General features: G+C 38.4%; 1 protein-coding gene across 1 annotated transcript; it reads left to right on the plus strand.

Annotated features, from left to right (window-relative positions):
• Positions 1 to 509: 509 nt before the first annotated feature.
• Positions 510 to 1,445, plus strand: LOC125909777 (olfactory receptor 4F21-like). Its single transcript, XM_049613242.1, has one exon. It carries the CDS (start codon positions 510 to 512, stop codon positions 1,443 to 1,445), a length of 936 nt encoding a protein of 311 aa, XP_049469199.1.
• The last annotated feature ends 15,552 nt before the right edge of the window (positions 1,446 to 16,997 follow it).

The raw sequence follows: 16,997 nt of genomic DNA on the forward strand, positions 1-16,997 counted from the left end.
TTAGGAAAATGATCTAGAATTCTTTGAGAAAAAAATTTTTTTAAAGATTTAGGTATGAGATGAAAATTAAAGTAACCCCTTTTGGCTCTATCTGAAAAATTTACATTTTTCCTCACATACCCCTTTATTATTTTTTATTTTTTTAATGTTTATTTATTTTTGAGAGGGTGGTGGGGACACAGAATCCGAAGCAGGCTCCAGGCTCTGAGCAGGCAGCACAGAGCCTGACGTTCAAGCACAGAGCTTGAACCCATGAACTGCGAGATCATGACCTGAGCTAAAGTCAGATGCTTAACCCACTGAGCCACCCAGGTGCCCCCACATATCCCCTCTCCATAATAAATTTGCTGTTAACTTTATTTCTTCCAAATTCATTTTTCTTCTCTCAGTGAATTATATCTAACCTAATTAGCAAGGCAAATAGGGAATCTATGTTTCTGCCCGTGATGCTTACTGTTTTTAATTTTTATCCTCAGGTCACTTGAAAATCAGCTCTCCTGTCCCCGTCAATGGGTGGACTAAATGACTCTGTGGTCACTGAAATTGTGTTACTGGCCCTTTCTTGCTCTTGGGAGAAAAAACTTTTTCTTATTTTGATATGTTCTTTGCTGTATTTAGGGGTCATCTTGGGAAACCTTTTTATTTTGTTTTTGGTAATTTTTGATTCTCACCTACATTCTCCCATGTACTTCCTGCTGGCCAACCTGTCCCTCATTGATGTGGGTCTTTCCTCTACTACAGTTCCAAAGATAATCACAGACCTCTTAAATGAATACAAAGTAATTTCTTTCCAAAGTTGTATGACACAGATATGCTTCATCCACATCATAGGAGGAGTGGAGATGGTGTTACTCATAGCCATGGCATTTGACAGGTGCACAGCAATCTGTAAGCCTCTTCACTACCTGAACATCATGAACCCTAAAATATGTGTTTCATTTGTAATCACTGGATGGGTAACTGGGGTGATCCATGCTATGTCTCAGTTTTTATTTGTTATAAACTTGCCTTTTTGTGGTCCTAATAAAGTGGACAGCTTTTACTGTGACTTTCCTAAGATCATAAAACTTGCATGCACAGATGCGGCCAAGTTTGAGTTTATCGTTACTGCCAACAGTGGCTTCATGAGCATGGGCACCTTCTTCCTGCTAATCCTTTCCTATTCATTCATTTTGATCACTGTCTGGAAACGTTCTTCAGGAGAATTATCCAAGGCATTTGTCACTTTGTCAGCTCACATCACTGTGGTGTTTTTGTTTTTCACTCCATGCATGTTTCTGTATGTCTGGCCTTCTCCCCCACCTTCAATTGATAAAAATCTGTTCGTTGTAGACTTCGCTATTACCCCTGTCTTGAATCCTGTTATCTATACACTAAGGAACAAAGACATAAAGTTATCTATAAAAAGACTGCACAAAAGGATATCTAATTCCAAATTTTGTTGACTACATCTTTTTCAGGGAGCTCTAAAACTAAACACCCCACTGCACGCTGACCCATCCCTATATAAGCACCTCAAATTTAACATATCCTGCACAAACTTATCATCTGCCATTACTACTGCTACTAATTCATCTGTGAAGTATAAGACCATTACCAAAACTATCATGAAGTTGTAAATTCATCATACAAAGAATTGATATTCTAACAGAGAATAGCATAATCTGACAACATTTTAATTTTGAATTTTTGGTTATTTTGCCAATAAAAATGTAATAACACTGTTTCTGCTATTCATAAGCTTTAAAAATAACTTGTAAATTTGTTATTATGAATGGATGAATGTCCATCACATTAAACTGCTGTGTGTGTGCTGTATGTATCTGTGTGTGTATGGCCCAATGGCTTTTCTTATTCTTTAAAAGAAGACACAGAGACAAATTCAAGGCCCAGAGTTTATTTGGATGGGGCACCAGGAACACATTTTTTTCAGAAGTGGAGACATGGGACAGGAAAAAAAAAGATGCCAACAGAGGGTATATTAATGGGTATTCTACTATGTGGACATTGGGGTTCAATTCTGCTATGGCTCTCTAGGAGAATGTACATATTCTATAATATACAGTTGTTTCACTTAAGAAGCTAAGAAGCTGTATTTCTGTGTTGGGGTAGTTCTGAGACAATGACCCCATGGCAGTTCCAGGCTTCCCCACATAGTAGGTTGAGCAGTTCTGATAACCAAAGAAAAGTACTCAGGCAGAAAATTTTTGCAGCTCGTGGTATAAAACAATCTTACATTCTTTTTTTTTTAATTTTTTTTCTTAATGTTTTTATTTATTTTTGAGACAGAGAGAGACAGAGCATGTGCAGGGAAGGGGCAGAGAGAGAGGGAGACACAGAATCGGAAGCAGGCTCCAGGCTCTGAGCCATCAGCACAGAGCCCGGTGCAGGGCTCCAACTCACAGACTGTGAGATCATAACCTGAGCCGAAGTCAGATGCTCAACCGACTGAGCCACCCAGGCTTAATATTCTTAGGAATATTAAGAGGGATATGTGTGTGGCATCGAAAGCATCACAAACACTCCACATCTTCCCATGCTTAGAGGCATTCACATTCAATGTAAAATCACTCCATCATTGATTGTTCAAATGCAGGAGTGTTAATGAAACAAGTGTTAATGGGTTCCATCATTGCACATTTCCAGGAAGATAATCGCTATCTTCTTCCTCCCTAATCCATTCTAGATTTCCCTCACATTTTTTCTGTACTTCTGCTGATCTAGATCACTTGTCCAGATCCACACTTCCTACCTATGAAGGCTAAATCCATGATTACCATACTTTCGTCAGGCTGTAATTACTGCAACTGCTCATTTAGAGTTATCACCACATATAGCAGACATTCTACTTCTTGGTGATAATGAAGGTTAATTATATCTGGCATGGAAGTAACTGTTTTTTGTCTGCTGATGTATAAACACAAGGAAACCAAAATGACCAGGGAGCTACTAAAATTTTAGCTTTATTAAAATGCTTACTCTGTCCCCAGAAGAAACATACACCACCCCAGCAGAGGTTCAAGTTGTAGGTCCAGAAAGCTCAAATTCTCCAAGGAAGTGATGGTGAATTGAGCAACTCTCACTGACTACCTTGGGTTTCCAGACCTCTGCGTTTTGGAATACAATACCTTATAATGCCCATTGGTTCAAAGTATGTACCACAAGTTAAAGCACTAAGTATTATCCCCAAGCACACTTACTCGCACCTTTACTTGCATTTTTAAAAGGCTGTTCCCATGTTCTATTAGTCTGACAGCTTTTGCATAATGCCATCTATTGCCATATCAGTGGATCACTTGGTTGTGTGCTCACTGTTGTTCTTTCTTGGTTGTAAAGATACTTCTTTGTCCAAAGCAATGTTGTGAAAGACATTAGACATTCTGTGTGTTTTTGGATCGCTTAATGGCCAAGGTACTGCTGTAAGGATAGTCAAAACCATACTTGGGAAACATGGTTTTTTTTTTAATTTTTTAAGGCTTATTTATTTTTGAGAGAGAGAGAGACAGAGTGCAAGCAGTGGAGGAGTACACAGAGAGAGAAATAGGAAGACCCAGAATCCAAAGCAGGCTCCAGGCCCAGAGCTGTCAGCACAGAGCCTGATGCAAGGCTCAAACTAACAGACCACAAGATCATGACCTGAGCCAAAGTTGGACGCTCGACCAACTGAGTCACCCAGGTGACCCGGAAAAGATGTTTATCCCAATAAGAACTATCTGCTGTTCTTACAGCATGAAAAGAACCTAATGTGAACAACTAGCCATCAAGTTGCTGGCTAAAAGCACCAACTGATGAAACCACATCAAGGGTTTAGCATCCGTCTGTACTTCTGAAATGAACAAACATCCAATAGTGGCTGTCACTATAACTGCCTAACTGAGAAGAGACCATACTCAAAGAACCCATGGAAAGACTTCACAATGAGACTTCAGATGAGATTTAATTTTTATCCTATAATAAAGGAGGATTCTCAAAACAGAGGTGAATAAATCCACATAATCACAAAAATTAAGAATTTGAACAAAAAGTTACATTCTTCATATAAAAAAATCAGATACATACTCTTCAAAATAAATAAATTGGATAAAATTATTTAAAAATTTATTATAAAGCACCTTTTAATAGTGTGATATTTATATGATTGTGGCATAAAATTTGTAATTTTAGGCAAGGCAAAACAAATAGAAAACATGAAAAAGGAAAAGACTATATTTTACTACACTACATTTAAATTTATAAAAATAAATATAAAGGCTTCTGGTTCCTAGTTCTGCATATAAGGAGCCTGGACATGATTCCACCCTAACAACAAATAGAAGGTAGAAAAAAGTGAAAAATCAACAATTCTTGAATTCAAAAAGCAATGGGAGGACACAGAGCAAACTACTGTCTCCAAAATTAGAGACACAGACAAAATACAGCTTGTTATGGCTTATTAGAGCAGACACAAACAACCAGAAACTGCTGTGGGAATGAGAGCTGGGTAGCAAATGTAAGCCATAATTGATGAATTTCTGGAGTCTCAGTACAAGCGATTTTGAAAGTTAAAACCTATCCAGGGGAAACCAGCCATAGGGGGTCCCAAAAATATTGTGAGGTTTACTTGAAACAGCTTGATCAGATTCCCTAGTAAATATCTGAGAAAAATCCCCTCAGGTTTCTGGCAGAGGAAGAGGAAAAGGAAATATTTTGAAATACACCACAATACTCTTTTCTTAAGAATCCCTGCCCTCGGGAAACTAGCAAACCAGAATCTAAACTACTGAGGTATTTATAAGAGCCTAACTGACCTGGAGAAGGAAAATACCCAACTCCAACCCATGCTTGCCATTCTGTCCCTTGTAAGAATTGAAAAAACAAAACAAAACAGAAAAAAAAAAAAAAACAAAGACAAAAACAAAACAAAAAAAACCCAGAAACACCTGTGGAGTTCACAGTACAGAGGCACAGGCTCATTAAAAGCCTAAGCCCTAATCATCAGACTACATAGTGTTTTTCCTCCACCCACACTCCACCACATTAACTAAGGCCAATTTACAACAGTTCCTTTGCCCAGTGCATCATGTCAGCATCAAGAAAAAATTACAAGTCATACTAAGAGGCAAAAAAAAAAAAAAAAAAAAAACAAGAGACAAAACTAGCTTCAGAGCTAGATACAGCAGGGATGTTGGAATTCTCAGACAAGAAACTTAAGATAACTGATTAATATGCTAAGGGCTCCAATGGATAGATGGCATGTGAGAACAGATGGCCAATATAAGCAAAGGGATGGAAATCCTCAGAACAAAAAAGAAATGCTAGAGATCAAAAACAATGCAACAGACATGAAAAGTGACCTTGATGGGCTCATCAGTAGGTGGGACACAGGTGAGGAAACAATCTCTGAACTAGATCATATATCAATAGGATCTTTGAAAACTAAAGAGCAAAGGGAACAAAGAATTTAAAAACAAACAGACTAAGGACTGTGGGATGACTAAAAAAGGTGTGATTTATGCATAATGGGAATTTCAGAAAGAGAAAAGCTCAGTGGGGACTCTCTGCCCCTCCCCAACTTGCTTATTCTCTCTCTCTCTCTCTCTCTCTCTCTCTCTCTCTCTCTCTCAAAACAAATAAATAAACTTTAAAAAAATCCATGATAGAAGTCACAGGGAAAAAAAAACAACTTTATGTATATAAAAACAAACTGAAGAACCATATCCAACTTCTCCTCAGATACCACGCAAGCAAGAAGAGAATAGAGTGAAATATTTAATATATTGAGAGGAAAAACCCTACAATTCTATACCTCTAAAAATTATCCTTCAAAAGTAAAGAACAGAGACTTTCTCAGACAAGTAAAAATTGAGGGAATTTGCGCCTAGACCTGCATTGAAAAAACTACTAAAAGAAATTCATTTGAGAGAAGGAAAATAATATAGGCCAGAAATTCCCAGCTACACAAAGAAAGGAAAAGCATAGAAAATGGAATAAGTGAAAATAAAATAAAAACTTATTTTCCTTACACTTAATTGATCTTACAGATAACTGTTTAAATAATAATAGCAACAATGTACTCAATTATATATGCCTAGGTTTATATATTATTCATATATATGTGTATATATTTACATATATATGTTAATGCATGCTTACATGTAAATGTAAGCATTTGCAAAATCCAACACCAATTTATGGTAATAACTCTAGGTTAAATTGGAACAGAGGGGGGGCGCCTGGGTGGCTCAGTCGGTTAAGCGTCCAACTTCGCTCAGGTCATGATCTCGCAGTTGGTGAGTTCAAGCCCCGCGTCGGGCTCTGTGCTGACAGCTCAGGGCCTGGAGCCTGTTTCAGATTCTGTGTCTCCCTCTCTCTCTCTGACCCTCTCCCGTTCAAGCTCTGTCTCTCACTGTCTCAAAAATAAATAAATGTTAAAAAAAATAATGATAAAGAAGATGGCGGCGAAGGAGGACGCTGGGCTCACCGCACGTCCTGCTGATCACTTAGATTCCACCTACGCTTCCCTAAATAACCCAGAAAACCACCAGAAGACTAGCAGAACAGAGTCTCCGGAGCCAAGCGCAGACGAGAGGCCCAAGGAAGAGGGTAGGAAGGGCGGAGAGGCGGTGCACATTCCGAGGATTGGCAGGAGGGAGCCAGGGCGGAGGGGCGGCCTGCCAGCACCATCTCCCTCACCATCCCCCAGCCAAAATCCCAAGGGGAACCAGTTCCTGCCAGGGAACTTGCTTGCTCCCCGCAAACACCCAGCTCTGTGCTTCTGCGGAGCCAAACCTCCAGCAGCAGATCTGACTCCCTCCCACTGCCACAGGGCCCCTCCTGAAGTGGATCACCTAAGGAGAAGCGAGCTAAGCCTGCCCCTCCTGCCCCCATGCACCTTGCCTACCCACCCCAGCTAATACGCCAGATCCCCAGCACCACAAGCCTGGCAGTGTGCAAGTAGCCCAGACCGGCCACGCCACCCCACAGTGAATCCCGCCCCTAGGAGAGGGGAAGAGAAGGCACACACCAGTCTGACTGTGGCCCCAGCGGTGGGCTGGGGGCAGACATCAGGGTGGACTGCGGCCCCGCCCACCAACTCCAGTTATACACCACAGCACAGGGGAAGTGCCCTGCAGGTCCTCACCACTCCAGGGACTATCCAAAATGACCAAACGGAAGAATTCCCCTCAGAAGAATCTCCAGGAAATAACAACAGCTAATGAACTGATCAAAAAGGATTTAAATAATATAACAGAAAGTGAATTTAGAATAATAGTCACAAAATTAATTGCTGGGCTTGAAAACAGTATAGAGGACAGCAGAGAATCTCTTGCTACAGAGATCAAGGGACTAAGCACTAGTCAGGAGGAGCTGAAAAACGCTTTAAACGACATGCAAAAGAATATGGAAACGACCACGGCTTGGATTGAAGAGGCAGAGGAGAGAATAGGTGAACTAGAAGATAAAATTTTGGAAAAAGAGGAAGCTGAGAAAAAGAGAGATAAAAAAAATCCAGGAGTATGAGGGGAAAATTAGAGAACTAAGTGATACACTAAAAAGAAATAATATACGCATAATTTGTATCCCAGAGGAGGAAGAGAGAGGGAAAGGTGCTGAAGGTATACTTGAAGAAATAATAGCTGAGAACTTCCCTGAACTGGGGAAGGTAAAAGGCATTGAAATCCAAGAGGCACAGAGAACTCCCTACAGACGAAACTTGAATCGATCTTCTGCACGGCATATCATAGTGAAACTGGCAAAATACAAGGATAAAGAGAAAATTCTGAAAGCAGCAAGGGATAAACGTGCCCTCACATATAAAGGGAGACCTATAAGACTCGTGACTGATCTCTCTTTTGAAACTTGGAAGGCCAGAAAGGATTGGCAGGAGATCTTCAATGTGTTGAACAGAAAAAATATGCAGCCGAGAATCCTTTATCCAGCAAGTCTGTCATTTAGAATAGAAGGAGAGATAAAGGTCTTCCCAAATAAACAAAATCTGAAGGAATTCATCACCACTAAACCAGCCCTACAAGAGATCCTAAGGGGGATCCTGTGAGACAAAATACCAGAGACATCGCTACAAGCATAAAACATACAGACATCACAATGACTCTAAACCCATATCTTTCTATAATAACACTGAATGTAAATGGATTAAATGCACCAACCAAAAGACATAGGGTATCAGAATGGATAAAAAAACAAGACCCATCTATTTGCTGTCTACAAGAGACTCATTTTAGACCGAGGACACCTTTAGATTGAGAGTGAGGGGATGGAGAACTATTTATCATGCTACTGGAAGCCAAAAGAAAGCTGGAGTAGCCATACTTATATCAGACAAACTAGACTTTAAATTAAAGGCTGTAACAAGAGATGAAGAAGGTCGTTATATAATAATTACAGGGTCTATCCATCAGGAAGAGCTAACAATTATAAATGTCTATGCGCCGAATACGGGAGCCTCCAAATATATAAAACAATTACTCATAAACATAAGCAACCTTATTGATAAGAATGTGGTCATTGCAGGGGACTTTAACACTCCACTTACGGAAATGGATAGATCATCTAGACACATGGTCAATAAACAAGGGCCCTGAATGACACATTGGATCAGATGGACTTGACAGATATATTTAGAACTCTGCATCCCAAAGCAACAGAATATACTTTCTTCTCGAGTGCACATGGAACATTCTCCAAGATAGATCATATACTGGGTCACAAAACAGCCCTTCATAAGTATACAAGAATTGAAATTATACCATGCAAACTTTCAAACCACAATGCTATGAAGCTTGAAATCAACCACAGGAAAAAGTCTGGAAAACCTCCAAAAGCATGGAGGTTAAAGAACACCCTACTAACGAATGAGTGGGTCAACCAGGCAATTAGAGAAGAAATTAAAATATATATGGAAACAAACGAAAATGAAAATACAACAATCCAAACGCTTTGGGACGCAGCCAAGGCAGTCCTGAGAGGAAAATACATTGCAATCCAGGCCTATCTCAAGAAACAAGAAAAATCCCAAATACAAAATCTAACAGCACACCTAAAGGAAATAGAAGCAGACCAGCAAAGGCAGCCTAAACCCAGCAGAAGAAGAGAAATAATAAAGATCAAAACAGAAATAAACAATATAGAATCTAAAAAAACTGTAGAGCAGATCAACGAAACCAAGAGTTTTTTGAAAAAAAAATTTTGTTTATTTTGATAAAATAAACAAAATTGACAAACCTCTAGCCAGGCTTCTCAAAAAGAAAAGGGAGATGACCCAAATAGATAAAATCATGAATGAAAATGGAATTATTACAACCAATCCTCAGAGATACAAACAATTATCAGGGAATACTATGAAAAATTATATGCCAACAAATTGGACAACCTGGAAGAAATGGACAAATTCCTAAACACCCACAAGCTTCCAAAACTCAATCAGGAGGAAATAGAAAGCTTGAACAGACCCATAACCAGCGAAGAAATTGAATTGGTTATCAAAAATCTCCCAACAAATAAGAGTCCAGGACCAGATGGCTTCCCAGAGGAGTTCTACCAGACGTTTAAAGCAGAGATAATACCTATCCTTCTCAAGCTATTCCAAGAAATAGAAAGGGAAGGAAAACTTCCAGACTCATTCTATGAAGCCAGTATTACTTTGATTCCTAAACCAGACAGAGACCCAGTAAAAAAAGAGAACTACAGGCCAATATCCCTGATGAATATGGATGCAAAAATTCTCTAGAAGATACTAGCAAATCTAATTCAACAGCACATAAAAAGAATTATTCACCATGATCAAGTGGGATTCATTCCTGGGATGCAGGGCTGGTTCAACATTCGCAAATCAATCAACGTGATACATCACATTAATAAAAGAAAAGAGAAGAACCATATGATCCTCTCAATCGATGCAGAAAAGGCCTTTGACAAAATTCAGCACACTTTCTTAACCCTTGAGAAAGTCGGGTAGAAGGAACATACTTAAAGATCATAAAAGCTATTTATGAAAAGCCCACAGCTAACATCATCCTCAATGGGGAAACACTGAGAGCTTTTTCCCTGAGATCAGGAACACGACAGGGATGCCCGCTGTCACCGCTGTTGTTTAATATAGTGCTGGAAGTTCTAGCATCAGCAATCAGACAACAAAAGGAAATCAAAGGCATCAAAATTGGCAAAGATGAAGTCAAGCTTTCGCTTTTTGCAGATGACATGATATTATACATGGAAAATCCGATAGACTCCACCAAAAGTCTGCTAGAACTGATACATGAATTCAGCAAAGTTGCAGGATACAAAATCAATGTGCAGAAATCAGTTGCATTCTTATACACTAACAATGAAGCCACAGAAAGACAAATAAAGAAACTGATCCCATTCACAATTGCACCAAGAACCATAAAATACCTAGGAATAAATCTAACCAAAGATGTACAAGATCTGTATGCTGAAAACTATAGAAAGCTCATGAAGGAAATTGAAGAAGATATAAAGAAATGGAAAGACATTCCCTGCTCATGGATTGGAAGAATAAATATTGTCAAAATGTCAATGTAGCCTCTACTACAAAGCTGTCATCATCAAGACAGCATGGTATTGGCACAAAAACAGACACGTAGACCAATGGAATAGAATAGAAACCCCAGAACTAGATCCACAAACGTATGGCCAACTCATCTTTGACAAAGCAGGAAAGAACATCCAATGGAAAAATGACAGTCTCTTTAACAAATGGTGCTGGGAGAACTGTTCAGCAACATGCAGAAGGTTGAAACCAGACCACTTTCTCACACCATTCACAAAAAGAAACTCAAAATGGATAAAAGACCTGAATGTGAGACAGGAAACCATCAAAACCCTAGAGGAGAAAGCAGGAAAAGACCTCTCTGACCTCAGCCGCAGCAATCTCTTACTCAACACATCCCCAAAGGCAAGGGAATTAAAAGCAAAAATGAACTACTGGGACCTTATGAAGATAAAAAGCTTCTGCACAGCAAAGGAAACAACTAACAAAACTAAAAGGCAACCAATGGAATGGGAAAAGATATTTGCAAATGACATATCAGACAAAGGGCTATTATCCAAAATCTAGAAAAAGCTCACCAAACTCCACACCTGAAAAACAAATAACGCAGTGAAGAAATGGGCAGAAAACATGAATAGACACTTCTCTAAAGAAGACATCCAGATGGCCAACAGGCACATGAAAAGATGCTCAACATCGCTCCTTATCAGGGAAATACAAATCAAAACCACACTCAGATAGCACCTCACGCCAGTCAGAGTGGCCAAAATGAACAAATCAGGAGACTATAGATGCTGGCGAGGATGTGGAGAAACGGGAACCCTCTTGCACTGTTGGTGGGAATGCAAATTGGTGCAGCCACTCTGGAAAACAGTATGGTTCCTCAAAAAATTAAAAATAGACCTACCCTATGACCCAGCAATAGCACTGCTAGGAATTTACCCAAGGGACACAGGAGTACTGATGCATAGGGGCACTTGTACCCCAATGTTTATAGCAGCACTCTCAACAATAGCCAAATTATGGAAAGAGCCTAAATGTCCATCAAGTGATGAATGGATAAAGAAATTGTGGTTTATAGACACAATGGAGTACTACATGGCAATGAGAAAGAATGAAATATGGCCCTTTGTAGCAACGTGGATGGAACTGGAGAGTGTGATGCTAAGTGAAATAAGTCCTACAGAGAAAGACAGATACCACATGTTTTCACTCTTATGTGGATCCTGAGAAACTTAACAGAAACCCATGGGGGAGGGGAAGGAAAAAAAAGAGGTTAGAGTGGGAAAGAGCCAAAGCATAAGAGACTCTTAAAAACTGAGAACAAACTGAGGGTTGATGGGAGGTGGGAGGGAGGGGAGGGTGGGTGATGGGTATTGAGGAGGACACCTTTTGGGATGAGCACTGGGTGTTGTATGGAAACCAATCTGACAATAAATTTCATATATTGAAAAAATAATAATAATAATAAAAATAAATTGGAACAGAGGGAAATTTTTGCAACATGATAAAGGTTATACACATGCGCACACACACACACACACACACACACACACACACAAAATAAATAAAAATAAAAAACCTACAGCTAACATCATACTTGCTAGTGAGAAACTCAAGTCTTTCCCACTTATATACTGGGCAAGAATAACCCATCTTACCACTCCTACATTGTACTTACCTTACCACATTGTACTAGAAGACCTTGTTAATGCAATCAGACAAAAAAAACAAAAGAAGAGTATACAGATTTAGAGGAAAGATATAAAATTGTCCTTGTTTGCAGATGACCTAACAGTTTATATATTTAAGAAAAAATCTTAATCAACAGCAACAAAACTCTGCTAAATGAATAAGCAATTACTGAAGGTTTCAAGAATGACATGGAGGGAGGCATGGGTATAATGCTAAGTGAAATAAGTCAGTCACAGCAAGACAAACACCATATGATTTCACTCACATGTGGAAGTTAACTAAATGAGCAAAGGGAAAAAGAGAGAGAAACCAAGAGATAAACTCTTAATTATAGAGAACAAACTGATGGCTACTAGAGTGGGGTGAGGAAAGCGTTAAATAGGTGATGGCAATTAAGGAGTACACTTGTCTTGATGAACACTGGGTGTTGTACGGAAGTGTTGAATCACTATATTGTACACCCGAAACTAATGTAAATAACACTGTATGTTACCTGGAGTTAAAATTAAATTTTTTTTAAAAAAAGAAAAATGAGTATGGCCTAATGATTAGGAAAAAAAAATGAGGGGTTAAGATTTTCAAATCACTATCCCATGACCTCTGCAATGGACACGTGTATGCTACCGTATGATCTGCTGATTTGGTGGGGTGGTCAGCAGGTTGTGCCCATCTTAGGAAAACTTGGTTAGCAACACTGTATCCTGCCAAGCCGGGGGGAGCAGACAAACAAAAGACCCCTCATGTAAAAGCATGTGCTGAAAGAGGAGTCAAGGCTAGAAGACCAACCAACTTCAAAGGCAGGCTCCTCAAACCCTTCCTGAAATGTGTTACAAAGCTGTCTCTTACAGGACACTGCATTCCATGGGAAGTGATAAGAAAATGTTGTAGAGCAGGGGTGCCTGGGCGGCTTAGTCACTTAAGCATCCAATTTAGGCTCAGGGTGAGTTTAAGCCCCACATGGGGCCCTCTGCTGTCAGCCCAGAGACTGCTTCAGACCCTCTGGCTTCCTACTTACTGCCCCTCCCCCTGCTCATGTGGCTTGCAGGTTCTCTCTCTCAAAAATAAACATTTAAAAAAAGAGAAAATGTTGTAGAATAAAAAATAAGGACTGAATTATGTTTACATGGCCATTCTTACAATGGCTAAAGTCTTTATAAAGTTGTCCCACAAAGAACGTATATAGAAGAAAATAAATCCATGAACGTAAAAAATTAAACCAAATTACCCCCAAATCCTGTGCAAACTTGAAGCTTTGATGAATTCTAGCCAGTTAGGAAATGCCCAAGGCAGACAGCGCACAAATATTTGTATTTTTCCTGAAATGATTGATGAGTAACAAAAAGTAACTATTCTCACTTTAAAAAACACAAAATCTCAAGGTGGAGGGTTATCTTTTTCAAGAGCAAAAAGAGAATTTTTTATGTAGCTGAAGTTACATTGCTATCAGCTTAAAATAGACTTATATCTCTAAGATGTTGTAAGCAACCCCATAGTAACTACAAGGCAAAAATCTAGAGTAGATACACAAAAGATAAAGAGAAGGGAATTGAAGCATACCATTATGGTAAATCACCAGCTCACCAAAAAAAAAAGGGGGGGACAGCAAAAGAGGAAGAAAAGTACAGGGAACTACAACACATCAGAAAACAATAAGATGGCATTATCCTTTAGAATCCTTTCTGACATTAGGAAGTCCTAGCCTGTCAATAATTACTCTAAATGTAAATGGATTGAACTCTCCAAACAAAAGGCCTAAGTGGCTGAATGACTAAAAAAACAAAACCCAACTATATGCTGCCTACAAGAGACTAACTTCAGCTTTAAGAACATACAAAGTCACAAAGTAAAGGAACAGAAAAAGATATCCATGCAAATGGGAACCAAAAGAAAAAAAATAATAAAAGCAGAGGTAGCTATACTTAGACAAAACAGACTTTAAGTCAAAACCTGTAACAAGAACAAATAAGGTCATTATATAATGACAAAGGAGACCGCTCATTGTAAGTCTGTAACAATCATAAACATATATCTCACACACACATACACACACACACACACACACATATATATATATATTATATATATATATATATATATTCTCCTATATATACATATGCCCAGAACATCATACCACCTAAATATATTAAGCAAATACTAACAGATATGAGGGGTTAAATAGAAAACAACACAAAAAATAGCAGAGGGATTCAACACCCCCACCTTCGACACTAGATAGAATACTCAGAAAAAATCAATTAGGAAGCACTGGACATGAACTACACTTTAGACCAAATAGACCTGACAGACATATATAGAACATTCATCAGAGCAACAGAACACAAAATCTCAAGTGGACATGGAAAATTCTCCAGGATAGATCATATGTTAGGCCACAGAACAAGTCCAAACAAATTTTAAAAGACTGAAATCATACCAAATATCTTTTCTGACAATAATAATCTGAACTAGAAATTAGTAACAGGAGGAAAACAAAGGAAATTGCAAATATGTGGGATTTAAACAACATACTTCTGACCAACTAATGGGGCAAAGAAACCAAAAGGAAAATCAAAAACTATTTTTAAACAAATGACAATGGAAACACAACATAGAAAAGCTTATGGGGTGTTGCAAAAATAGTCCTAAGAAGAAAATTTACATTGATAAATGCCTGCATTAAGAAAAAAGAAAGATCTCAAACAATCTTTACACCCCAGGAAACTAGAAAAAGAACAAGCTAAGCCCAAACTTGGCAGACCAAAAGAAATCACAAAGATCAGAGGAGAAATTATGAATTAGAGAGAAAATGAATACCAAAAAAAGCATCAAAAATATAGAAATTCTCTCTTATTTGCAGTTCAGCTTTTGTGGTTTCAGTTACCCATGGTTGACCATAATCTGGAAACAGATGATCCTCCTCTGATGACTTATCAGAATGTTAACAGCATTCTAACACTATGTCATAATGCCTACATGCATCATTCACCCCACTTCATCTCAACACATAGGCATTTTATCATCTCATCATCACAAGAACAAGAAGGCGGAATATAGTACATCGAAATATTTTGAAAGAGGAGTGCCTGGGTGGTTCAGTCTGTTACGCTTCCAACTCTTAATTTTGTCGCAGGCCGTGATTTCATGGTGGTTCATGAGCTCAAGCCCTGCATCTGGTTTCAGGCTGCCCCCTGTTTGGGATTGTCTCTCTCCATCTCTCTCTGCCCCAACCCCTCCCCCCACTCTCACCAAAAATTAAATATTTTGAAAAAAAGAAAATATTTCTTATAAAAAATTTTGAAAGAAAGAGAACACATTCATACATATTTCATTACAATATTTTCTTATAATTATTCTATTTTATTACTAACTACTGTTGTTAACCTCTTCCTGTGCCAAATTTATAAATTAAACTTTATCCTAGTTGGGTATGTACATACAGGAAAATACATCGTATATCTAGGGTTTGGTTCTGTCTGCAGTTTCAAGCATCCATTAGGTCTATTGGATTCATCCCCCACAAATAAGGGAGGTCTACTGTTAGAGCTTTTTCCCCAAGGTTTATTGAGAAATAATTGAGATATATCACTGTATAAGTTTAAGTTGTACAACATGATGGTTTGATTTATATTTATTGTAAAATGATTACTGAAATAGGTTTAGTTAACATTCATCATCTCAAAGAGATAAGAAGAAAAAATTCTCCTTGTGATGAGAATTCTTTGAACTTAATCTCTTAACTTCCCAAGTATCATAAAGCAGTGTTATTGATAGTCATAACATTGTACATTACACTCCCACTACTTATTTCTCTTATAACTGGAATTTTGTATCTTTTAACTGCTTTCTTCCAATTCCCCCTCCACCCTCGCCACATCTAGTAAACACAAATTTATCTTTTTCTGAGATTCGACTGTTTTTGTTTTAAATTCCACATAGATCATACAGTATGTGTCTTTCTCTTTCTTATTTCACTTAGCATAATACCTTCCAAATCCATCCATCCATCTTGTCTCAAATAGTAGGATTTCATTGCTTTTTATGGCTGAATAATATTCCATGCTGAAGATATATATATGTATATATGTATGTGTATGTGTGTATGTATATATATATATATATATATATATATATATATATATATATATCTTCTTTATTCATTCATCCATCAGTGGACCCCTTGGTTGCTTTCATGTCTTGGCTATTGTAAATAATGCTGCTATGAATGAGGAGGTGCAGATATCTTTTTGAGTTAGTTTTCATTTCCTTTGGATATATTCCCAGGAGTGAAACTGCTAGATCTTATGACAGTTCTATTTTTAACCTTTAAAGAAACCTCCATAGTGTTTTCCATAGTGGGGTTACCAATTTACAATCCCACCAACAATGTGCTAGGGTACCTTTTTCTCCACATTCATACCAACATTTCTTACCTTTTTTGTTTGTTTGTTTTCTTGCTGATGGACATTTTAACAGGAATGAGGTGATATTTAATTGTAGTTTTATTGCACTCCCCTAATGACCAGTGATGAGCATCTTTTTCTGTCCCTGTTGGCCATTCATACATCTTCTTTGGAAAAAATGAATATTCATGTGCTTTGCCTTATGCTTATTTTTGAGAGAGAGACAGATCATGAGCAGGGGAGGGGCAGAGAGAGGAGACACAGAATGTCAAGCAGGCTTCAAGCTCTGAGTTGTCAGCACAGAGCCCCATGTGGGGCTCAAACTCACAAACTGTGAGATCATGACCTGAGCTGAATTCAGACGCTTAATCGACTCAGCCACCCACGTATCC

This window comes from Panthera uncia (genome assembly GCF_023721935.1).
Source record: "Panthera uncia isolate 11264 chromosome B3 unlocalized genomic scaffold, Puncia_PCG_1.0 HiC_scaffold_1, whole genome shotgun sequence".
NCBI classification, from domain to species: Eukaryota; Metazoa; Chordata; class Mammalia; order Carnivora; family Felidae; genus Panthera; species Panthera uncia.